General features: G+C 54.5%; 2 protein-coding genes across 3 annotated transcripts; one reads left to right on the forward strand and one right to left on the reverse strand.

Moving 5' to 3' along the window:
• The first annotated feature begins 1,132 nt into the window (after positions 1-1,132).
• CCDC22 (CCC complex scaffolding subunit CCDC22) lies at positions 1,133-14,399 on the forward strand. Of its 2 annotated transcripts, none has more exons than XM_082864117.1 (17): positions 1,133-1,224; positions 2,261-2,438; positions 7,129-7,261; positions 8,014-8,120; positions 8,265-8,331; positions 8,432-8,610; positions 10,535-10,729; positions 11,261-11,323; positions 11,418-11,537; positions 12,109-12,228; positions 12,318-12,434; positions 12,540-12,641; positions 12,723-12,830; positions 13,089-13,184; positions 13,407-13,466; positions 13,547-13,621; positions 14,037-14,399. In XM_082864117.1, exons 1-17 carry the CDS (start codon positions 1,175-1,177, stop codon positions 14,148-14,150), a joined length of 1,884 nt encoding a protein of 627 aa, XP_082720243.1. In that variant the 5' UTR covers positions 1,133-1,174; the 3' UTR covers positions 14,151-14,399. The 2 variants fall into 2 exon arrangements, with proteins under 2 accessions (XP_082720243.1, XP_082720244.1); XM_082864118.1 differs by having other exon boundaries at positions 13,547-13,600.
• An 863-nt stretch (positions 14,400-15,262) lies between these two features.
• On the reverse strand, positions 15,263-21,750 carry FOXP3 (forkhead box P3; the record flags this gene model as incomplete). The annotated part of the gene is made up of 10 exons (XM_082865095.1): positions 21,414-21,750; positions 20,788-20,892; positions 20,562-20,700; positions 19,908-20,169; positions 18,895-18,982; positions 18,615-18,695; positions 17,688-17,838; positions 16,925-17,001; positions 15,634-15,735; positions 15,263-15,412 (listed from the first exon to the last, which is right to left on the reverse strand). The coding sequence occupies exons 1-10, from the start codon at positions 21,621-21,623 to the stop codon at positions 15,263-15,265; spliced, it is 1,365 nt and encodes a 454-aa protein (XP_082721221.1). The 5' UTR covers positions 21,624-21,750.
• Between the last annotated feature and the right edge of the window lie 2,224 nt (positions 21,751-23,974).

Consider the following 23,974-nt stretch of genomic DNA (forward strand, 5'->3'; position numbering starts at 1 on the left):
GAAGCCACTGCAGTGAGAAGCCCGCGCACCGCAACAAAGAGTAGCCCCCGCTTGCCGCAACAAAGACCACGCGCAGCAACAAAGACCCAACACAGCCAAAAATAAATAAATTAATTTAAAAAAAATCTCAAGAGATTTTTCCTTGAAATTTGACAAACTGATTCTAAAATGTATATCGATATACAAAAGACCTAGAAAAGCCAAAATGCTTTGAAAAATAACAAGATGGGAGGACTTGCTATATCAGGTATCAAAGCTTGTTATAAAGCAAGAGAAATTACGAACAGCATGGAGTTCAGAAACTGAGTCCCACATATAGGTACACGTGATTTATGACAAACGTGGCACTACTGAGCAGTGGAGACAGGGTGGTCTATTTCATGAATGGTGGTTATATGGATGTTTACTATGTAATTATTCTCTGGAGTGTGTATATATATATATATATATATATAAAACATTAAAATAAAGCATTTATTGAATGCATGAATACTAGTGACTGTAACTTACATAGTGGTTTTTGTTTGTTTTTGTTTTTTACTGTATTATGTATCAGGCACACATTTCAACGCTGCTTTACGTGAGTTAATTCTGTTTAATCCTAGGAAGCAGGTACATTAACAGTTCCATTTTACAGAAGAGGAAACTAAGACACAGGGAAGCTATGTAACCTGCCCACGGTTGCACATTTAGCAAGTTGCAGAGCTGAGACTCAAACCTAGTCGCTTTGTGCGAAAGCCCCTGCCTTAACTTGTACACTTTTACAATCTAGAAGATGAATGCTGCCTTAAATGAATGAGTATAGAAGCCTCTCTCCGTCCCGCTCCTTCCCCCTTCCTTCCTGACATACACACACACACACACTTGCGCGTGCAGTATAATCCTTTGCTCACTTGGAAGAGCGCACTGGGCTGCAGGAAAGAGAAAACAAACAAAACCAGACCTACAACTCCCAGCAGCCATTGCACGCTCAAGCTTGCGCGCGCCCATTCACACCAGAACGACAGGCATCCGGCTTGCGCCGAACTGGGTCTCGGAACTACACTTCCCGGCTCTCCTCGCGCAGCCCGTGACACTCCTTGGACCGCGAGCAGGGAGCGGGCTTTCCACAGCTGCGCCTCTCTTGCTCGGACCCGGCCCTGGACCCAACCTCGGACTCCAACACGGCTCTACCATGGAGGAGGCGGACCGAATCCTCATCCATTCCCTGCGACAGGCCGGCACGTAAGGACACAGCCCCCGCCCACCCCGGAATGCCCACATCCGGGACTCCAAAACTCTGGACCTTGACATCTAGGGCTGCAACTTCAGGACCCTAAGACCCTCCCTCCTCCTTACACACACACACACACGCACGCACACACACACACGGGGCCTCCCAAACCCTTTGACCTCTACACTTGGTAAACCCCAAACTCCAGGACCTAGACACCTCGAGACCTTAAAACCTTGGAACCTCAAGACCCGGGATCCTGAAATCTGTGGATCTTGACATCAATACCCTGGGACTCTGACATCTGGAGATTCTAAGCCACCTTTATCCTGTGAACCAGGGAACTTAAAACTCTGGGATCCTGGCACTCAGGGACTCCAAAATCCCCTGGGATTGGATACTTGGGAACCTTCAAACCTGGTTTCCCAATACCTGAGCCTTTTAAAACCCCAGGACTCTATAAAATCTGGTGGCCTTAATGCTTGGTGACCCCGACGCACAAGGACTCCTGCATTCGAGGGTCCTAAAAACCCAAGATGACAACATCTAGGGAGCTTGATTTCTGGATTGCTTGAGACTGGGTGGTCCTGATACCCAGGGACTCTGACATTTGGAACTCCTGAAAACTCCAGCCTCCCAACATCTAGTCTCAAAATTCTAGCAGGTCAGTATCTAGGGGCCTCTGACATGCAGCAAACATGATATCTGGGGATGCAGAAACCCAGAGGCTATTCCACCTGGGCTCCTAGGCCTTCCCAGACCCCAGAAATTTGGGGCTTTTAGGCATAGGGAAATTTGAGAGTTTTTGAACTCGGATCCCTTCCATCCACCGTTCTACACCAAGATCTTAGGACCTGAGGACTCCCCCCATTCTCAGTTTTCCAAATGGAAGTCAGCCAGCAACACCCAGGACCTGTCTGAACTGTGGCCACCCTCCCTACCCCATCCCAGTACTAGGGCTTCCAGAAGGCAGCACGGCCCAGCCTCATCCCTGTTTCCTGACTGCTTCCCCCCACCCCCCATCGAGCCTGCCTCCTTCTTCTTCAGGGCAGTTCCTCCAGATGTGCAGACCCTGCGAGCCTTCACCACTGAGCTGGTTGTAGAAGCTGTGGTCCGTTGCCTGCGTGTGATCAACCCTGCTGTGGGCTCCGGCCTTAGCCCCCTGCTGCCTCTTGCTATGTCTGCCCGGTTCCGTCTGGCCATGAGCCTGGCTCAGGCCTGTATGGTGAGTGTCTTCCTCCCAATTACACACAGCCTCTTCCTTCCTCCTTCACAAAGTCACCAAGCTCCTTTGAGACTCTTGACTTTCCTCTCTGCCACCTCCCGTTGTGGCTTAGCGTTCATTAGTGGTTAAGGCTGCCGGCTCTGTGGTCAAACTGCCTGAGTAGTTCAGACCCTGGCTACAGCACTTGTTAACTGTGTGACCTTGCTAACTGATGGCCCAGTGGGCATCAGTTTCCTTATCTGTGAAATCGAGATGATAAAAGTAGGGTTGTCCTGAGGATTAAATGAGTTTGTGCCTGAGTTGCCCCTGGCTCTCATATTTTGAGCTTAGCACCAAGAACTTTTCCCCCTATAGTATCCATTTACCAGTTCCTGAAAAGGCCCTGTTTTGAGTCATGTGCTCAGGCTGAAATTAACCACCACGTTCTCTGGTTGGGCCAGCTTGGATCACCTGGTCATCCCTATAGGGCACTGTGATTGGCTGCTCCTTCAAGATCACTTGGAGTTGGAGGAGGGAGGGTTACCCGAAGGAAGATATGCTGCTTAACTAAAACAGTGTCTGCACTAAAACTTTACTCTGCTCTGTTGCAGCTTACCTCTCGTAAGAATAATTTACATACTGTCTCTATTGTAAATAAAGTGCCTTCTGGTGAAGCACTCATGCCTCCCCAGTACAGACCTGTGTCCAGTTACTATATCCAAGGGCTCCAAGTAAATGTCATTTCTCCTGGCTCATTAGTTCTGGGATTTTAGGCTAGTCTCTTAACCTCTTTGGGCTTAAGTTTTCTCATGTGTAAAAAGGGTAAGAATTGTACCTACCACATAGGGTTGCTATGAGGATTAAAAATGAGTTCAGGGCTTCCCTGGTGGTGCAGTGGTTGAGAGTCCGCCTGCCGATGCAGGGGACACGGGTTTGTGCCCCGGTCCGGGAGGATCCCGCATGCCGCGGAGCGGCTGGGCCCGTGAGCCATGGCTGGCCACTGAGCCTGCGCATCCGGAGCCTGTGCTCCGCAACGGGAGAGGCCACAACAGTGAGAGGCCCGCGTACCGCAAAAAAAAAAAAAAAAAAAAAAAGAGTTCATACGTGAAAAGCTGGATATAGTAAGCTTTGTGCAAGTGGTATTACTATTATTGGATAGGCTTGATCTGGCTGCTTGTGTTCCAGCAACTTGTGGCTACGTAATGAATGTCAACATGCCCAGCGTATGGTGGCAGAGGGACAATAGAGTAACTACAGTGAAACCTTCCACTTAGCCCCAAGGGACTGGGTGGTCAGGTTTCTTGAATTTGTTCCTTGCTTGTGCAGTTTCTGTCTCTTAGAAATAGGCCTCAGAGCTCTACCCTTCCCTTGGCTCTCTGGTTCACCTAGTTCTCAGGAGTTCTCAGGTTCTTTTGTCTGGGGCTCTCGGTGGCCCTCCAGGCAGGCAGTCTGTCCCCTGGCCTGGGGCTGTCTTCTCGAGGACGGCACTTTATAAAGGGGAACTTGTGTCCTGTTTGGCTAGGAGGGTGCACAGTGGGGCGTGTTGAGGAGGGGCCGGGGATCAGGCTTCCCCCAGTTTTCTCTTCCTCCCTTCTCTCAGTGCTGTTTCCCACTGGATTTGGTGGTGACCTACTTTTCCTCACACTAACTTTAGCGTGAGTATGGCTTTTTCCGTGATTGAGAGGTTCACGTGATTGTCTGGCCCCAGAGCCTCGGTTTGCCCTGAGCAGGTAGAAAAGGTCTCTCTTAACCCAGCTGGGTGCTGCTCATGTAGCCCACCTTGGCTCAGCACTGCCGCCTTCTGGTGCCTGCCTCTTCATGTGCCCTACTCCTGGCAGCACTTTTTGCGACTCAGCCACTTCCATACTTTGGTGTCTGTCATTTCACACACCCCACTCCTGGAATGAGTTTCTGTATCAGTCACAGCCCTTTGATTGCAGGTGTCGGAAAAACCCAAAGTAAAGTAGCTTAAAAGACAGTGATTTTCACACTGTTTTGACTGTGATCCTCTGAAATAAATATATCTTACGTTGTGACCAAGTACACATATGTGTGTATAATAATGATGTTTTCTGAGTGTGTGCTCTGTGCTGGGCATTGTGGTAACCTGGTGTTAACTCACTGAATTCTGGTGACAACTTTCTGAAGTAGGCACTGTTGGTATCCCTTTTCTCAGGTGAGAAAAGTGAAGCTCAGAGAGGTTAAGTGATTTGCCTGCGGTTACCCAGTTGGTAAGAAGCAAAGCTTGGATTTGCATCCACGAAGTATGCTTTCAGAATCCATGCAACTCTGGCCCAGAACCTTGATGGGCCCTTTTATCCCTTAAAGCATCCACATCGGGAAAGTACTGTCAGCCCCATTTTACAGCTAGAAACTGAGCTTCTTGGTGGTTGAATAACCGGTCCAAGGCCTTATAGCCAGTTAAGTAGTACAGGCTGGATTTCAACCCCAATCTTTTTGACTCCAAAGCCCATAGCCTCTTTTAAAAACATTATTTACTATTTTGTGTGGGTCATTTTTATCAGTCAGGGTCCAGTCCAGAGACACAAACCCCAGCAGTAATTTGAATAGGGAAATTTCAATATAAAGAATTGTTAACTGGGTAAAAGATGGTTAACTACTGAAAGAGTCAAAGAAATCTCCAAGGTGTGACAGAAGTAACACAATACCTTGAAAAGTCCCACTGGCACTCCAGACCGTTCACCTCGTTACCCTTACCCGTCTGCTGTAAGGGGATTACCTTGATTAGTTTCTTGTGTGTCTTTCCAGTTTTTAAAAAATGAAGATATAAGCAAATATAAATATATATTCTTATTTCCCCCCTTTCTTACACAAAAGAGAGCATATACCTAGTTTCTTACCTTATTTTTTCCCCTTGCCACATATCCTGGAAATCATTTCATATCAGGCAATCTTTTTTTTTTCCTTTTTGCAGCTGCAGAGTAGTTCATTGTATGTATGCACTGTAGTTTATTCAACCCCTCTCCTGTGCTTGGACATTTAGGGAGTTCCCAATATTTTGCAAATAATGCTGTAATGAATAATCTTGTGCATATATATTCTTGAATTGTTGGAGGCCTGTCTTCAGGGTCAACTCCTAGAAGTAGGATTGCTAGGTGGAAGGGTAAACGCATACGCCATTTTGTTAGATTTTCCCCAATCGCCTTCACTGGGATTGTTTAATTTCTGCCTTCCCAACAGCAGTGTATGAGAGGGTGCCTGTTTACCCACAGCCTCACCCACTGAGTGTATTGTCAGAGTTTTGCCCATTCAATAGGTGAGGAATAGTCTCTCTGTATAGTTTTCCTCCTAGCTTTGTACTTTGAAAAACTTTCAAATTTAAGGAAAAATGAAAACAGAAAAATAACACCATTCTCCTAGCTTTCTGTGTTGTTAACATTTTCCTCCACTCTTTTCTCTCTATCTGGGTACACACACACACACACTCACACACACACACATTTTTTTCTGAACCTTTTGAAAGCAGCAGACATCATGACACTTCATACCTAAAACTTTCAGTGCATCGCTCCCAAGTAAAAGGGCATTTGCCAGTATAACCACAATATCATGATCCCACCCATGAACTGAATATTGATAGAGTAATAGTATCTAATATTTAGTGCATGGTCAAATTTCCTCAGTCGTTACAAAAATATCCTTTTTAGCTCTTTTTGTTTCCAACTACAGAGTCCAATCTAGGATCATACATTTCATATCACTGTTACATTTCTAATCTTCTGTATCCAACAGTCCTACTTAGTTTTTGTTTCTTTGTTTCTTTTTGCAATGATACATGTTTTTGAAGAATGCAGGCTGGTTGTTTCCTGAAATGCCCCATAATCTGAATTGGTCTGATCGTTTGCTCATGACTAGATTCAGGTCTGGGGCAGGAACTCTGTGCAAGTGATAGTATCTCCTTGCCCGAGTGGACCTCAGGAGAACGTAACGTCAGGTTGTCCCGGATGGGTGATGCTCGTGTGGCGTCTCTCCGTGTGCTTTCAATTCAAGTCGCTCTTGTAAGCAAAGTTGGACATATTTGCATATGTTTAAGGGCCGTTTTTCATTCTCTTTATGGGAATTGTCTGCTCCTATCTTTTGCCTCTGTTACTGTTGCACTGTTGGTCTTTCTGCTTGTGTAGTTTTAGGCACTCTTTATATACTAGTGAAAAAGATTCACTCTTTGCCTATGATATGAACTCCAAGCATTTTTTCCCAGCTTGTCATTATGCTTTTGACTTTGCTCACTGTAATTTTTCTTGAAAAATTTTTTCATGTATTCAGAAATACCCATCTTCTCTTTCATGGCCTCTGGATTTTGAGTCATATTTAGAGAGGCCAGAGCTTTAATTTTATTATTTTTTTAAATATTTATTTATTTTGGTTGCGCTGGTCTCAGTTGCGGCACGTAAGACCTTCGCTGAGGCATGCGGACTCTCAGTTGTGGCACGCATGCCACAACTAGTTCCCCAAACAGGGATCGAACCTGGGCCCCCTGCAATTGAGAGCGTGGAGTCACACCCACTGGACCACCAGGGAAGTCCCCGGAGCTTTAATTTTTAAAGCTCTGAAGGCCTTGGTGAGCCAAGGGGAAGTTCAGAGGGTGGTGGTTGGTGAGAGAGTGGGAGCGTTTGTGGTCTTAGCCCTGGGCTCCCAGAACAGGAGGATCCTGCCTGCCTGACTGATAGCGGCCACCCTTCCCCACCCCCAGGACCTGGGATATCCCTTGGAGCTTGGCTATCAGAACTTCCTCTACCCCAGTGAGCCTGACCTCCGGGACCTGCTTCTCTTCCTGGCTGAACGTCTGCCCACTGATGCCTCTGAGGACGCAGACCAGCCTGCTGGTATGGGGTGCCTGGGGCGTGGTGGGGGTGAGGGAGAGGGTGCTGTGGGGGCTGAGAGAGGTGGAAGTGGTGAAAAGGTTGACTGGTGGGTGTGGGGTATATGTCTTCAGGAGAACTAGGTGGGAGGACTGGGGCTGGGAGAGGGGATGCAGGGCAGGGGGAAGGGAACTGGGGATTGGGCTGACCCAGGTGGGGAGTTGGTGCTGGAAGGGGCCTCTCTGCCTCACCTCCTGCCTTGCCCCCGCCTTGCCCACTCTACTCTAACCACACCAGGCCACTCCGGCCTCAGGGCCTTTGCATCTGCTGGCTTACTCACCCAGATAGCCTCATGGTTCACTCCCTTATCTCTTGGAGGTTCCTGTTCACATGTCACCTCATGGAGGCCTTCCTTGGATTGCCTTGTTTAAAATTATATCTTCCTCTCAATGGTCCTTATCTTCCTTTCCTGATGACCACCTGACAGTCTTCTGTATTGTACTTACGGCCTTGGTCACACTCTCCTCTACCTGCCTCTGCCGGAGGGCAGGAGGTTATTTATCAGTTTGTTCACTGAAGTAGCCCAAGGGTCTAGAATGGTGACTGGTACCATTCTAAGTAGGTGCTTAATAAGTGTTTGTTGAATGTCTGAGTGTGAGAATGATAGCTACATAGATATGTATCTCTGGGGGGGCAGTCAGGCTGCTTTCCCAGGGTATGCATTTTTGGAGTTGTGGCACTGTCACCTGATTGACACTCCCTCCCCACTTCCCTAGGTGACTCAGCTATCCTCCTCCGGGCCATCGGGAGCCAAATCCGGGACCAGCTAGCCCGGCCCTGGGTCCCACCCCTCCTTCGCACTCCTAAGCTGCAGCACCTCCAGGTGGGACCCCTCAACTCATGTCAGTGTTGCTTGTTGCTGCCTTGCCTGCCTTGTCCCCATTTGGGTGCTCAGGTTTTTGGCCCCCTCCCCCTGGTGCCCCCCGTCACGATTCATCCTAGAGGTCTGATTCTGCTCTCTCACCAGGGTTCGGCCCACCAGAAGCCTTTCCATGCCAGCAGGCTGTTCATGCCTGATTTGCTCTCCAGAGGAGGTGAGGATGAGGCTTTGGAGAGGGGCTGGGGGGAGGGGTAGAGGTGGGCCTAACTGCATGGTGAGGCTGGAGGGCTGGCTGACTCTGTTGCTGCCTCCAGAGCCCCGGGAGTTCCAGGCGAGTCCCCTGCTGCTACCAGCCCCCGCCCAGGTGCCGCAGCCTGCTGCGAGGGTGGCCTCGCTTCTTGAATGCCACGCCATCCAACTCTGCCAGCACACGGGCCGGGACCGCCCCAGGGATGAGGACTGGGTCCACCGGGCATCCCGCCTCCCCGTCCAGGTACTGCCCAGTGCTTGGTCCCTGCTGACGAGGTCCCTGCTCACTGTGGCTCCCATTTCGTTTCCCGTTAGTCCTCTGCCCCTGTCCTTTCCCCACTTTGTCCCTCTCTTCCATCGTCTCCTCCCTGTGTGCAACTACCTGGCTCCCTGCCTGAAAGAACATTGGAGTCAGAAAGATTGTGGCCCTCGCACAAGTCAGTATGGCCCCTCGGAGTGTCCGCTTCCTGCTGTGAGACAAGGGTGGTGATACTGCTGTCTTCTGAGGGCGATGTTCCACCGAAGGACGTGCACAGGCAGCCAGAGCTGTCAGGATCTGCTCCCTTCCTCCCTGTTTCTACTACCTTCTTCCTGCCCCTGATTCGCTCCCTCTTTCTCTGTCTCTGCCGTCATCACCAATGTATGGCTTCCAGATCTCTGCACCGTCTCTTCTCATCACTGGCTTTCTCCTTCTGTGGTTTTGCTGCCCCTCTTTCTCTCTCGCCACTGCTGTCTCCTCGTTTCTGTGTCTCTGCCTCATCTACCTCTATATCCGCCTCCATCTCCCTTCTGTCCACCTCAGTATCTGTCCCCATCCTCTCCCCACTTTGTCCGCCTCTGGAACTGTCTCCTTCCGCCTCCTCCGCTGCCATTTGTTCTGTCTTTATCTTTTTCTCTCTTTTTTAAACTTATAGGCATTTCAGACACAGAAGTAGAGAGAATAGTCTCATAAACTCTATGTCCCTGCCATCCACCCTCAATTATAAGCCTTTTGTGGGAATTCCCTGGCGGTCCAGTGGTTAGGACTCAGCGCTTTCGCTGCTGAGGGTCCAGGTTCAATCCCTGGTCGGGGAACTAAGATCCCACAAGCCAGGAGGCACAACCAAAAAGAGAAAAAAAAAAAGATATAAGCATTTTGCCAATCTTTCCTCATCCCTTCTCTAACATTTTTTTTCTGTAATATTTTAAAGCAAGTCCCAGACGTCATATCATTTTAACTCTAAATACTTAAGCAGACATCTCTTAACTCATAAGGGCATTCACTTTTTAACACAACCCCTGGGCCATTTTCACACCTAACAGAATTAACAGTGACCTCTTTTTCTTTTGTTTTTTTTTTAAAGCTTTGTATATGCATTTTATCTTTTGAACCAGAACCTATTACATCTTTTTTTCCCCTAAATTTATTTATTTATTTACTTTTGGCTGCATTGGGTCTTCGTTGCTGCGTGCGGGCTTTCTCTAGTTTTGGTGAGCGGGGGCTACTCTTCGTTGCAGTGCGCAGGCTTCTCATTGTGGTGGCTTCTTTTGTTGTGGAGCACGGGCTCTAGGCACGTGGGCTTCAGTAGTTGTGGCACGCAGGCTCAGTAGTTGTGGCTCGCGGGCTCTAGAGCACAGGCTCAGTAGTTGTGGTGCATGGGCTTAGTTGCTCTGCGGCATGTGGGATCTTCCTGGACCAGGGCTCAAACCCGTGTCCCCTGTATTGGTAACAGTGACCTCTTAATACCATCCAACACTGGGTTCGTAATCAGATTTCTCCAGTTGTCTCAAAACTGCCTCTGTTCTCATGTCTCTCTCTCTCTCTCTCAATTCCACTCTGCCTCTGCCCCCTTCTTTGCCCAGCACCTCTGACTCGGTTTCCGCTCTGTCCCCACATATCTTTTGAGTGTCGGTCTCTAATTTGGGGGCTGCAGGCTTACTTCTCTCCCTTCCCACAGGCTCCTCCAGTGCAGGGAGCCAGTGGGTAGAGAGAAGCAGGGCTGAAGAAGAGGAGGCCCCGTCCTCAGGGAGCTCCCAGGCCTGTGGACCAGGAGAGTGGGTCCAGGCCCCCTTGTGGGAGAGGCTGGATGGCTGGTGTGACTTGGGGGTAGCACCTTGTCAAGCAGCTCCCTGGTGGAGGCAGGGCCTTGGGTACCCCGCAGGCCTCCACACTCTTCCACTGTTTCTAGGAGGATACTCGGGCTCAGCGGCAGCGGCTGCAGAAGCACTTGGCCGAGCATCTGCGCCAGACCTGGGGCCAGCCAGGGGCCCCCCAACAAGCCCGAGACCTGGGAGAGCTGCTGCAGGCCTGGGGTGCTGGCGCCAGGACTGGTGCTCCCAAGGGCTCCCGCTTCACACATTCAGAGAAGTTCACCTTCCATCTGGTGGGTGGGCCTGAGTGGCCCTGGGGCATGCTGATGGGGCCAAGGCAGTATTGCTTGATGTACACACATCACATTTTATCCATACAGGGGCCCGTGTTCCCACCTGCCCTCTCCCCATGGTGGATGGGCACCCAGAACGGTCCCCTGGCTTCTTGGGGACTTCTGTGGAGAAAGGGTAGAGGGGTGGGAACTATGTAAGCGTGTAGGGCTGCTCTTTGTGCAGACCCCAGCTTTTCCTGGGCAGTTTCCTCTGGACATATCTTCTCTCCTTGGATGGTCATCCAGAGGGGCCCTCGTCCTTCTCATGGGCAGATGGGCAAGAGCTGTGTCAAGGTCAGGGAGGTTTCTTTATGAGCAAACACTCCAGTCTAAGGTCAGAGAGTGCATTGATCCTCACACACATTCTGACAGCCGTCAGTGGTACTGTACCTGGGTATGGTGCTGGGAAGGTGCTTTTGGTGGGTGTTGAGGCTGGGCTGTGAGGGGCAGGGCTTTCCCCGACAGCCAGGATGCTCCTTTCTCGCTCCCCAGGAGCCCGAGGCCCAGGCAGCCCAGGTGTCAGATGTGCCGGCCACCTCCCGGCGGCCTGAACAGGTGAGCAGAGCAATGGTGGGGCGGGGGAGGTGTCTTGGGCCCTTGGCTGTCTACTGGGCCTGACACCCCCACCCCGACTGCCTGTGCCTCGCAGGACACATGGGCAGCTCAGGAGCAGGAGCTGGAGTCTCTTCGGGAGCAGCTGGAGGGAGTGAATCGCAACATTGAAGAGGTTGAAGCCAACATGAAGACCCTGGGAATCAGCCTTGTGCAGGTGGGTGTGGGAGAGGGGCTGTCCACCGGGGTCAGGTCACAAGTCCGGCCTAGACGGCTTAGAGGGACTTGAGGGGGTACTCTGTAGAGGTCTGCACTTGTTAGAAGGGTTCATGGGAGACACTGGGGACCTGTGGGCCTCTTGAGGGTTCAGGAGAATCAGTGGGAGTGAGAGGGCGATGTAGGGTTGGGGGTGGGGGTGGTGTTGGACCTGCAGGGGTTAGAGGTGCCTTGGTGTCGGACCTGCAGGGGTTAGAGGTGCCTTGGTGTCTGTGAGAATCGGGAGGGGTGTAAGTGTCCGTGGGCCTCTGTAGGGACTTGTGGGGCTCATCAGGGGTCCTGGGGAGTCAGTGTGGAGGTGGAGGGGTCAGAGGGGCCTGTGGGTGCCTGTCACTGCTTATAGGTCTCTGTTACTATCAGGAGGGGTCCGAGGGGCCCATAGGGCCCCTAGAGGGATGTGTTGTCATCTGAGGGCCTTGGGCTAGGCCAGGGCTCTCCAGGCTTAGCGAGGGCTGGGAGGTTGTGTGCATGGGGCTTCCCCACTGACTGGGAGTGGGGATCCTGGGTGCCAGGTGGAGACCGAGTGTCGGCAGAGCAAGCTCAGCACAGCGGAGCATGAGCAGGCCCTGCGCCTGAAGAGCCGGGCGGTGGAGCTGCTGCCCGACGGGGCTGCCAACCTTGCCAAGCTGCAGGTGGGGCTGGCGCTGAGGCTGGGCTGGGAGGGTCGGAGTTGGATGGGCCCAGCCAGTGTGACATGTAGCCCCCCTGCCACCACCCCTAGCTCGTGGTAGAGAGCAGTGCCCAGCGGGTCATCCACTTGGCAGGTCAGTGGGAAAAGCATCGTGTTCCGCTCCTTGCTGAGTACCGCCACCTCCGAAAGCTCCAGGACTGCAGAGAGGTAGGTGGTGGGGTCCGGGGCCATGGGTGGGGCGGGTTCGGTCCCTCCCTCGGGGGCTAGCCCTGCGCTCTGCCTCACTGCCCTCTACCCGTGGGGTCCTGGCAGCTGGAATCTTCTCGACGGCTGGCAGAGATCCAGGAGCTGCACCAGAGTGTTCGGGCAGCTGCTGAAGAGGCCCGCCGGAAGGAGGACGTCTATAAGCAGCTGGTAAGGCCCGTGTGGGGGCCCTGGGCCACTCAGAGCCGGGGAGGTGTGGGTGCTAAGGGAGCACCTGCTGTCTCTGCCTAGATGTCAGAGCTCGAGACCCTGCCCAGAGACGTGTCTCGGCTGGCCTATACCCAGCGCATCCTGGAGATTGTGGGCAACATCCGGAAGCAGAAGGAAGAGATCACTAAGGTACGCCATCGTGGCCAGGGAAGGTGGGTCATACGGGTAGATATGCCGAAGGGGCAGATGTGTGTTGCAGGGCTACACGGGGACCTCACACCCTCTGAAAGTCAGAGCTATCTGGCCATACCCAGACACAGAAGAGCCCCACACAGTCCACTCCAGCCACCCCTGACCCTGTGTGGATGGGACAGCATAAACGTGAATGCCCTCAGCTGGCCGGCTGCCCGCCCCAGACGGGCTCACGGCTACCCTGGTCTCTGCCAGATCTTGTCTGACACGAAGGAGCTTCAGAAGGAAATCAACTCCCTGTCTGGGAAGCTGGACCGGACGTTTGCGGTGACTGATGAGCTTGTGTTCAAGGTGTGGGGCAGGCCGGGCTGGGTGCGGGGGTGGGGTGGGCCTTGGGCCCTGTGTGAGCCTCGTAGGTACACTGATGCTCGGGCCTGGCTTTGCCCTGGGGAAGATGAAGTCAGGGAGTGGGAGAGGGTGGCCTTGTGGGGGCCTGGAGGTGGGGGTGGGGTAGGGGCGGGGTGAGGCGGGGACAGCCCACCGACACCTTCAGGGTCTCCTCTGTCTGGTCAGGATGCCAAAAAGGACGATGCTGTTCGGAAGGCCTACAAGTATCTAGCTGCCTTGCATGAGGTGAGGGGAGAAGCGTGCCTGGGGGCTGGCTGGGGTGGGGCCAAGTTGGGGTGCAAGCCTTCTGCTCCTGCTGTCCCCAGAACTGCAGCCAGCTCATCCAGACCATCGAGGACACGGGCACAATCATGCGGGAGGTTCGAGACCTTGAGGAGCAGGTGAGGCCTGGGGCTGGGAAGGCTAACCAAGGCAGCTCCTCGGTTTATGCCAAGAGAGGCTGTGGAACCAGACACAGCCCTGCCCCTTAGGCGCTGTGTGTGTGACCTGGAACAGCCCAGTGGCCTGCTCTGGCCCCCTCCTTCCCCCTGAGGGTCCTCACGCCTGCCTCCCAGGGCCGTTGGCAGAGGCTTCAGCTTGAGTATGTGGTGGGCAGTCCTGCCACATAGCAAAGGATGCTTTAGGTGGACGGATGACATGTGCAGAGGCCTGGCGGTGGGACAGAGCAGGCTGCTGTTGGAGGGGGTGGAAGGAGCATGGGAGGGGCCCTGGGTGGCTGTGATGGGGTGGGGCTGGTGAGCAGGAGCTGGGAAAGCGGCCCTGCATGCTGAAGGGCTGCGGTTCGCATTGCCTTAGATTGAGACGGAGATGGGCAAGAAGACCCTCAGCAACCTGGAGAAGATCCGTGAGGACTACCGAGCCCTTCGCCAGGAGAACGCTGGCCTCCTGGGCCGGGTCCGTGAGGCCTGAGCAGCCCCCAGCAGAGGTCTCCCCCAGGCCTCAGGCAGGGATTTGGGGTGCTGGGGGCACTGGCCAAGCACTGGCCTGGGCCATGCCCTCTGCTTGTGGTCCAGTTCCTCCTGCTGTAGTCTTGGCCCCAGACCCTTGCCCACCTGACCCCAACCCTTATCTGGGGCGACCATCCAGAGTGTGGAAGCTCAGCTGCAGTTTATTGCGGAGGGTGCTGGGGGTTGGGGCCTTGGATCTCAAATAAATGAGGGGCTCTGTCTGCAGTCTAAGCTGAGGCATGGATGGGGGCACAGGGCACAGGGCTCAGGATGGGGGAGGGGGCGGGTGGCAGGTGAGACACTGGGTACATTTGGTGAGTCGGTGTGCATGGCCCTGGGTGTCTGCGTGGGACTCAGGACGCCCACTGGGGTGCTTTGTGGGTGTGCATGTGTGAGATATGCAGGTGAGTTCAGAAAGTCTGTGCGACCGAGCGTCTGTGTCGGGAGCTGTGTGATACCGTGTGTGACCAGCATGTGTCTGTGTGGTTTTCTGGGACCTGAGATCCTGAAGGTACCGAGGCTGCTTCTGTGCGGGTGTCTGGGCATGCCCCGTGTGACGCTGCACCTGTGGGCCTGGAAGCTGGCTACGGGTGTGTGCTTTGGGGCATGTGGGTTGACAGGACTGTGCTCGGGTGTGACTGTTTGTGTGACTGCGGATTTGAGGTGGTGTGAGTGTACTGAGGCAGGCTCTTCGTGTTTTAGGGTTTGTATTGAGTCCAAGGGACAGGATTGCGACTCTCTGTGTCCTTTCCAGCCCTAAGGTCATCTGTGAGAGCGACTGAGGCAGGCTGTGTGTGTGGTCAGTTGTGAAGGCTCAGTTTGGCTGGAGAGCCGGTTGCAGGGGGCTGGGGCGGGGGTGTGGGGTTGGGGTCAAGGTCCCTCTGAGCAGCCTTGGTGCAGAGCATGTGATCCAGGAGGGCAGTCAGCTGGGGAGCAGGGTCCCTAGCCAGCAAGATGGTGCACACCTTACTTCTTGGTCCCTGCAGGGACGTTCAGGGCCGGTCACCCCTGCCTCCAGCCACTTCTACTCCCCCGTTTTGGCCCCTGTCCTTCCTTCTTTCCTTGGCTTTGAGGTCAGGAGCCGGGTGTGGGGTTGGAACACCTGCTGGGCCTCTGGCTCCTCTTCTTGCGGAACTCAAACTCATCCACGGTCCACACGGCCCCCTTCTCACTCTCCACGCGCACGAAGCACTTATGCAGGCTCAGGTTGTGGCGGATGGCGTTCTGTGGAAGGAGGACCAGCCAGCCGGGCCGGGGACGTTGGGGAGGGGAGCAGGCCAGGCAGTCATCCTCTGAGGCCAGCAGTCCCCACCAAAAATCGACCTCCTGCCCTTTCTCAACATGCCTACAAGCCCAGTCCCAGGCCCGCCCATTCCTGAACTTGACCCAGCACCGCAGTGGCATTTGAGGCCCTCCCAGCCACTGCCACCTCCGGAGGTGCTCACCTTCCAGGTGGCAGGGTGGTTTCTGAAGAAGGCGAACATGTGTGTGAACCAGTGGTAGATCTCGTTGAGTGTCCGCTGCTTCTCGGGAGCCTCCAGGATGGCCTGGAGGTTAGGGGGTGTGGGGGTAAGGGGAGCCGCTCCCCCAAATTCAGACTGAGAGGGGCACTGGCCCACCTTGGGCCTTCTGACCTGGGTGGAACTGTGGGGACGGGGGAAGGAAGGGAGATGGTGTGGGGTGACGGGTCAGAGACAGGGTTAGAAGCGGGGTGAGGGTAGGGCTGGGATGGGGTTAGGTAGAGGATCAGGTTTGAGGTTGGAGTGGGGTCTGCTTCAGGGTTAGGGCTAGAGTTAAGTTAAATTTCTGGGGTAGAGTTGGAGTTGGAGTTCTCTGTGAGAGTAAGGTTTCAGGGTTTGGGAAGGGTAAGGGCCAGAGAGTGGGGTTCAGTTAAGGATTTGGAAGGGGTAAAGGACCAGGCAGAGTTAAAGGTCAGGGAAGTGGCTGGTTAAAGGTCAGGCTGGGGATGAACTGGGGTGAGTCAAGGGGCAAGGGGTGGGATGACGCGTGACATTAGGTCAGGAGTCAGAGGTGGGCCTAGTTATGTAGTTATTTTATGTGTCAGGGATGTGGTTAGTTTCAGGGTCAAGAATGAGGTTGACTGTGTGTGGTCGTTAAGGGTCAGGGCTGGGATTAGGCGTGGAGTGAGGCTAAGGGTCCGGGAATTTGATCTGCTTGGATTTAGGAATGGAATTGCGTCAAGGGTCAGTGACCATGGCTGCGGTGAGGCTCCGGGTTGGGATGGGGCTAGGTAGGTGAGCGGGGGGCATTGTGTAGGGTTAGGTGTGGGCCTAGGATAAAGGTCCGGGTGGGCTCTGGTGAAGCCTCTGGGAAGGCACTAGGGGGATGAGGATGAAGGGGTTGGGACGGGTCAGGTGTTACAGGAAGGGGTTAGGGATAGGGTTTAGGGGGGAATGTGTCGGCAGACTGGGGTGCGTCTGGGCTGGTGAAGGAGTTTGGGGGCTAGTTTGGGGGCTATTTATAGGCCCAGGAGGCAGTTAGGTTTGGAGTTGATGTGGCCATCAGGAAGGGGGTGTGTTGAAGGCCAGCTTTTAGCTTGCACTGGCTTGGATGGCAGTCTAGTTGTGGGTTTGGGGGCAGGTCTGGGGTGAAGATGGGGGATCACATCTGAGGCGTGGGTTCGTTCAGGCAGGAGCCCGCCTGGGGGTGCTCAGGGAGAGGCAGATCCTCCACCCCGCCCTCTCTTCCTTCTCCTCAGCCCGGCACTCTGCTTACCCAGCGGATGAGGGTGGCATAGGTGAAAGGGGGCCGCATGTTGTGAAACTTGAAGTAGTCCATGTTGTGGAAGAACTCTGGCAGAGGTACGGTGGGATCAGGCCCCGTCAGGGAACTCCTCGCTCCCTCTCCCACCCTCTGCTCTCGACCGACCGGCTGTCGAGTCTGCATGCCTGAAATCCCACCGTGAACACCGCTTTCCAGGATCCCAGTCACTGTTTGCTAAGCACTTGACATAAATGATATCATTTCCCCTTTGCGCCGCTCCCACCAAAATGGGGCTTATTCTCCCCAAGGCTTAAAAGAAACGAAGTAACTTCCCCACGAAATGCATGTAACTGGTTAAATGGCAGAGTCAGGATGGCACTCGAAGGCCCTAATCGCTATTAAGCCCACAGCCCAGACTTTGCGGGTAGTAGGGGATTGGTGAGCTTGGGCGAGTCACCCTGCTTTTCCTTGGTGGGGAGAGGGAGAGTCCCTGGGAGTTACTAAGCTAGCTCCCTTCCTTCTGATGACCAAATGGAGTAGCTGAAGCGCAGAGTGAGTGAGCCCTAATCCTCAGGGGAGACAGGGCTAGGACTAGACATCTGAGACCACAATGGGGGCTTGGAGGCCATGGAAATCCAGAGAGGAAGCTTTTACGAGCAGTTGCCCGTTTCCAAAGACTGGGTGGCAGTGGTGGGGAAGAGCAGTCCCCCGCCCAGTACCAGGCAGGGAGATGAGGGGCTCAGAGGGCACCACGTAGGGCACGTACCATCCTTACCTGGGATCGTGCTGTTTGCATGGCTGCCCCAGAGGTGCCTCCGCACAGCAAACAGGCCTTCAGGGGCCTCTTGGGGACCCGGCCAGGCTGGGACAGTGGTGCCCGGTGTGCCAGTGGCTACGATACAGCAGGAGCCCTTGTCGGATGATGCCTGGGGGAAGAGGGAGAGGCTGGTGACCCAGAGGCTTAAACTTGCCACTTTAGTTTTAAATAAGTGTTTTTAAAAGTAAGGGCACCCTCTTCTCAATTCCACTCTGATGTAGAATCCCACAAAGCAGCACGAGCCATATTTATTAAAGTGCGGGTACGGACACTAGTGTGTGTAGCACACCAGTGCCAGGGCCACGAGCTAGGGTTGAATTGGGCTCCTCTGCTACCCAACTGCGACCTTGGGAAAGTCACCTAAGCCTCCCTGGCCTCAATTTTCCTTATCTGTGAATTGGGGATGATAGTAATACCTACCTCACCATGCATCATGGGGATTAAATAAGTTAACATCACCAAAGTGCTCACAAACAGTGCCTGACACCCAGGGCCAGCTTCTATGTGATCTCTGAAGGTCTTGGGGCCCTGCACTTTGTTTAATGCTCTGCGGTCATCATTTTGAAATCTGAGCCCCGTGATTTCATTTTGCACTGGGCCCTGTGAGTTATATAGCTGGTCTTGCCAGCGGCACACAGTCTGCATTCAGTGTTTGGCGATTTGCTGTTGCTTTGCAAACTCAAGATCATGATTTGGGATCTTAAGGCCAGAGGGTTTGTAGGTAAAAAGGGACAGATTCCTAGGTCTGGGCATGTTTGGAGCTGGGGACAGGGGCCCAGAGATCCCAGGGCCTGGGTGCAAGGATAGGTCCCCCGCCCCCTGCAGGGCCTCTCTCTCCCCTGCTCCCCAGCAGTCTGTGCAACCTGTAGGCCTGGGGTGGCTCACCGTGGATGGAGCCTTGGTTGGGGCCATCTTCCCAGCCAGGTGGGCCTGCATAGCACCCAGCTTCTCCTTCTCCAGCACCAGCTGTGAGGACAGGCACAGAGTGAGGCCTCAACCTGATCTTTCTCCACCATGTCTTTGTGTAGGCTGTGGTCTTCCCTGGGAGTGCCCTGCCCCCTTCCTTCCTTCATGCCAGCCCCCATCCTGGGTGAGCTTGTATCCTGGCACAGGGTGGACGTACGGTTCACCCACCGCCCCCCTGCCCCCGCCCCCCCCATGTCACCTGTTGCTCCAGAGACTGCACCACCTCCCTCTGGAGGAGACACTGTGCCCTGCCCTTCTCATCCAGGAGATGGTCTGCCTGGCAGTGCCTGGGTAGCGGAAAGAGTCCATGCGGGTGACCATGGCGAGCCTGGCTTCTCGGCTCAACATTCCTAGTGGGGAGGGCTCAGACCCTCTGGGAGGAAGGTCTCTCCTCAGAGCCTCAGCCTCCCTCCCCTCTTTCTACCTCAGTCTTCCTTTCACACCTGTCATTCCTTCAACATATGCTACTTGGCATCTACTGTATGGCCAGGGTGCTGGAGATGATGATGGAAGGGTAGTGAGCTGAGAGTGGGAAAGGCATTCCCGGTGGAGAGTACAGCTTGTGCGAAGGCCTGGTTGTGAAGAGGACGGGATGCACTGAATTGCCACTGATAGTTGGGTATGGTTGGAAAAGGGGTATGTGTGTGTGTGTGTGTGTGTGTGTGTGTGTGAGAGAGAGAGAGAGAGAGAGAGAGAGAGAGAGAGAGAGAGAGAGAGAGAGAGAGAGAGAGAGAAAGAGAGAGAGATGGGGCTGAGAGGAGGCAGCAATAGCCATTGTGAGGATCTGGGACTTTGGGGGTCAATAAAAGGCTGGTGTGTTGGCATGAGGGGGGGGGGTAGCAGGGCAAAGCAGTTAGGAGTGTGGATTCCGGAGGCTGGCTGTTACTCAGGAACTGGGTGATCTTGATCAAGACACTTAACCTCTTTGGCCTCAGTTTCTTTGTCTGTAAAATGGAGGTAAATCATAGCACACACCTCTGTTATGATGCCCCCATTATACAGATGAGGAAACCGAGGCTCCAAGAAACTAAGTAACTTGCCCAAGGTCACAGAGCCAGTGAGTGATGGAGCCAGGATCTGAACCCGCAGTCTCAGCTTTTGCCTCTTTCATGTTACCCCTTATCGGGATGAGGCCTGAGCTGAGACCTGCACCCCAGACCTCCTCCCACAAACTGGGGCCCCCCTGGACCGGAACAGGCCTGACCCACTCACTTGAGGAAGTCCTCTGGCTCCTCGAAGACCTTCTCACATCCGGGCCACTTGCAGACACCATTTGCTAGCAGTGAGTAGGAGCCCTGGGGCATGGTTGAAAGGGTGCTGGGGGGACAAAGTGTGTCAGAGGAGGGGATGGCAGGGCAAGGGTCCTTCCCAGCCCTGCACACTGACCTGTCCTTCCTGGGCACACCGGGGCTTGGGAAGGTGCAGAGCAGTGCTGGCTCCCTGGACACCCATTCCAGGCTGGCCACGTTGATCCCTGCAGGTGGGGACAGGGCACCTCTGGGGGCTGGGGGCCAGGCTCTGGAGCTCGGCCCACAAAGCCTCTCATTTTGAGCTTCCCACCCTCCTGAGCTTTGCAGGCCCAGACTCCCAGGGGGCTCTGTGGTCCCTAATCTCCAAGGCTACTGGTGGAGCAGCTCAAAGACTGCGCTGACATTTCGACTAACTTTGCAAAGATCTGTGGTTCCGTGATTTTGACATTCTGTGTCTTTAAGGTTCTGAGCCTGACATTTTTAGAGGTTGGAGTTTCCAAGATGATAAGACCTGACACCTCTGGCCTCCTGAGGGCCGCAAGTCAGCAGCCCACACCACTTATGTTCAAGGATTGGGGGCTCTGGGCTTCTGTGGAGCTGTGGGGTACAGTGTTACCAGGTGGCAGGCCGGGCCGGGCCTTGAGGGAGAAGACCCCCGTAGCAGCAGTGGGTGGCGGGAGGCTGATCATAGCTGGGCTGTCCAGTGGGCGCACCTGCAGCACAGGGGTCCGGGCATGGGCATCCACCGTTGAGAGCTAGGGGCACATGGGGTCCATTTCAGCCAGGTCCTCTCCCCAGTTCTCCCGCCTGCTCCCTCCTCCCTGCCTGTTCTGGGTTGGTACCTGGTGCACAAAGTGTGGCCTGTCCTGGAGGAGTGCCTGCAAGTGGGGCGAGGGACCCAGCCGTGCTCCAGAGGGTGCCACCATGACGAGGGGCACTGTGGGCAGCTGGGGGAAGGCAGGCGGGTGAGATGCCATCCTCATGTTCACTGTTCTACATGTCTAACCCGTATACTCCTCACCAACGACCCCACGTACTAGGCAGAATGACCAACCCCATTTTACATATGTGGAAACTGAGGCTCACGGAGATTGGGTGACTTTTTCAAGATCAAACAGCTAATAAGTGGCAGAGCTGGCCTCCATCCTGTCACCTCACCTCCCTGGGCCCCAAGCCCTCTGTCACAGGGGGATGGAGACACACATGGCTATGCCTGTGGGACCATGATAGGGTCTCCTATCCTGAGACAGGGATTGGGAGGTTGCGGAGAGCCTCGAATCTCTGAGACCTGCTAAGTGGGGACTTTCTTGGCCCCGTGACATCTGCATAAGTCACAGACGTGCCTGGGACCCAGAAAACCACTTCCTGTGCCCCAGCTGGGCCCCCCGCCCAGTGCCACAGTAAAGGTCGGCACCTATAGGCCCAGGTACCCCACCCTGCCTGCCCCTTCCTGGGCCCTAGGCCTCACCTGCAGCTGCGATGGTGGCATGGGGTTCAAGGAGGAAGAGGAGGCGTGAGCCCCACCTCGGAGGTCCCGGCCCTGGAAGGTTGTCCCTGGGCCCTTGGCTCCCAGCTGGTCTGAGGCCTTGGGTGCAGCCCTCCAGCTGGGCAAGGCTCCTGGGGATGGGCTGAGTACCAAGGAAGGGGCCAAGGGCTTGGCTGGCCTGGGGTTGGGCATTGGGTCCTTGTCCGAGGGCAGGCTGCGGGGACACAAGGGGAAGGAGTTACAAACGTGCTGGGGTGTGTGTGAAATGCTCAACCATCTGAACCATGTGGACACCCCCTCTGGTCAGAGCAGGCATTGGCTGGGGTGTGTCCCAAAGGGGCCCCAGCTCTGGTCACGTGTGTGCGCGTGTGCACACACATACTCGGTGTCAGGAGCACGGGTGTGCCTGTGTCTCCAAGCACACGCCACGTGCAGACATACACGGAGCCAGCACACAGCGTGCCTATACACGCTGGCACAGGCCTGGTGGGGAGGTGTCCTCCCTGAGGGTGGTGGGGAATTTGGGGTGGTTTGTGGGGCCTCAGCCAGGATAGGTCTCAGCACTTGAGTGGTGCTCTTCAAGCCTCAGCCCTCCTGTCCTCCCTGAACCCAGTATAGGCCACACGACCTTTGCTGATCCCACGGGGGCTGCTTTCTGATTTCCTCCTGGGAGCATTATGTTACCCCAGTGACGGGCATATCTGGGAGTGCAAGGTGGGCATGGACTCCAGAGATCCCTCTGGCTGCTGTGAGGGGGGCAGACTCTAGGAAGGTGAGGGCAGAAGTAGGGGGACTAGTGAGGAGGCTACTATAATAGTCCAGGCAAGCAACAGTCCAGACCAGGATGATGGCAGTGGAGATGGTGAGAAGTGGGTGGGTTCGGAGTTAATGTTTCGAAGGTGGAATCAGGAGAATTTGCTGGCAGCTTGGATGCGGAGGGTGAGAGAGGGAGGGTCAAGGTGACTTCTGGGTATTAGCTGAGCAGCTGGAAGGACAGAGCTGACATGACCTGAGATGGGGGAGATGGGGGAGCAGGGTTGGGGGTGGTGATCCAGGTGTGGAGGGACATGACGACTCTGGTGTTAGACATGCAAGTGGCAAGGCCGTGTGGAAGCTGAGTACAGGAGTCTGGAGCTCTCCATCTGAGATCATCTCTGGGCTCCCGCCCCGCATGGAGCTGGCAGGGCAGGTGCCAGAGAGGAGGAGAGACAGGCTCTCTTGAGCCGGGGCCTGTGTGAGCTCCTCGACTCGGCTCCCACCGGAGTTCATCCCAATCTCTGCTCTTCAGGCCTGCCTCCAAGCCTTTGTTCATGCTATTCGACCTGCCTGGAATGCCCGCTCTTCCTCTCTTCCCCTATCCAAGCCCTATCCAGAAAATCCTCCAGAATGGCTCCAGAACCTTACACTCCCCGATGGGCAGGGCCTTGGTTTCTCGGAATGCTAGAGTACCAATCCGAGAGGAAGCCAGAGCTGGAAGGGACTGCCAAGCCCAACTTCCATTTTACTGAAGGGGACAACCAGATACAGTGTCCCACAGCCCCATGGTGACTTGAGATCTCTACTTCTTTCGCCGGAAAGTGTGTGTGTGTATGTGTGTGTCTCCCCACCCCGCCCCATAGCACTGGGTTGGGCACACAGCTGCCGAGAGCAGCCCTGGGGAGCAGAAGAAGGGCTCTGAGGGGGCAGTTGCTCCTTTCTTTCTTTGCTTTCAGCTCATGGGGGTTGCCAGAGTTATGGTGCTGACGGAGGTGGGGGTGTGAATCCAGGTATTTAAACCCTTACTCTCTCGGGGCCTTAGAACATTACTGCGTGAGAATCAGGAGCCTGGGTCTACGGAGGCTCAGAACAAGGGCCTGAATGAGTGCATGAAGGCGGAGATCAGGGTGTTGCTTGTATAAGCCAAGGAATGTCAGAGCGCCAGCAAACCATCCGAAGCTAGGAGAGAGAACAGATTTCTCCCTCGTAGCCCTACAAGGAACCAACACTGCTGACACCTTGATCTTGGACTTCTGGCCTCCAGAACTGTGAGACAAAACATTTCTGTTATTTAAGCCACCTAGTTTGTGGTACTTTGTCACAGAAGACCTGAGCGAACCAATACTGATTTTGGTGAATGAGTGGATGTTTTCCACCGCTCTGGCCTGGCCTACACGGCTAGCCTGTGGTCACTTCTCAAGCTGCCTGGACCCTTGGCCAGAGCCTATAAGAAATCGCCTCCTCAGACACATCTGCAACAACCTGACTCAGGGCAGCATAGATACATTCTCAGAAGGGGGCCGTGGATATGGTCTGTCTCGTGGTGGGGTACCTGGAGGGCCAGATTGGGCAGCCGGCTTCCTGCACTGTCTGTTGGGGCATCCTTTTCTGACTATTTCTTAGAAGCCACATGGAGGATGTTTCTGGGACATAGTTTGTGTTTTCGTATCGGGGTCTGCATCTGGGCCTTGTCACAGCCCCCGACTTCCCCAGATATTTCCGCCATTGACGTCATGGCGGCCGGATGCGCTGGGCTTCATCGGCACCAAGGAGGAAGAGAAGGGGGC

The sequence above is a fragment of the Leucopleurus acutus genome (genome assembly GCF_964270905.1).
Source record: "Leucopleurus acutus genome assembly, chromosome: X".
NCBI classification, from domain to species: Eukaryota; Metazoa; Chordata; class Mammalia; order Artiodactyla; family Delphinidae; genus Leucopleurus; species Leucopleurus acutus.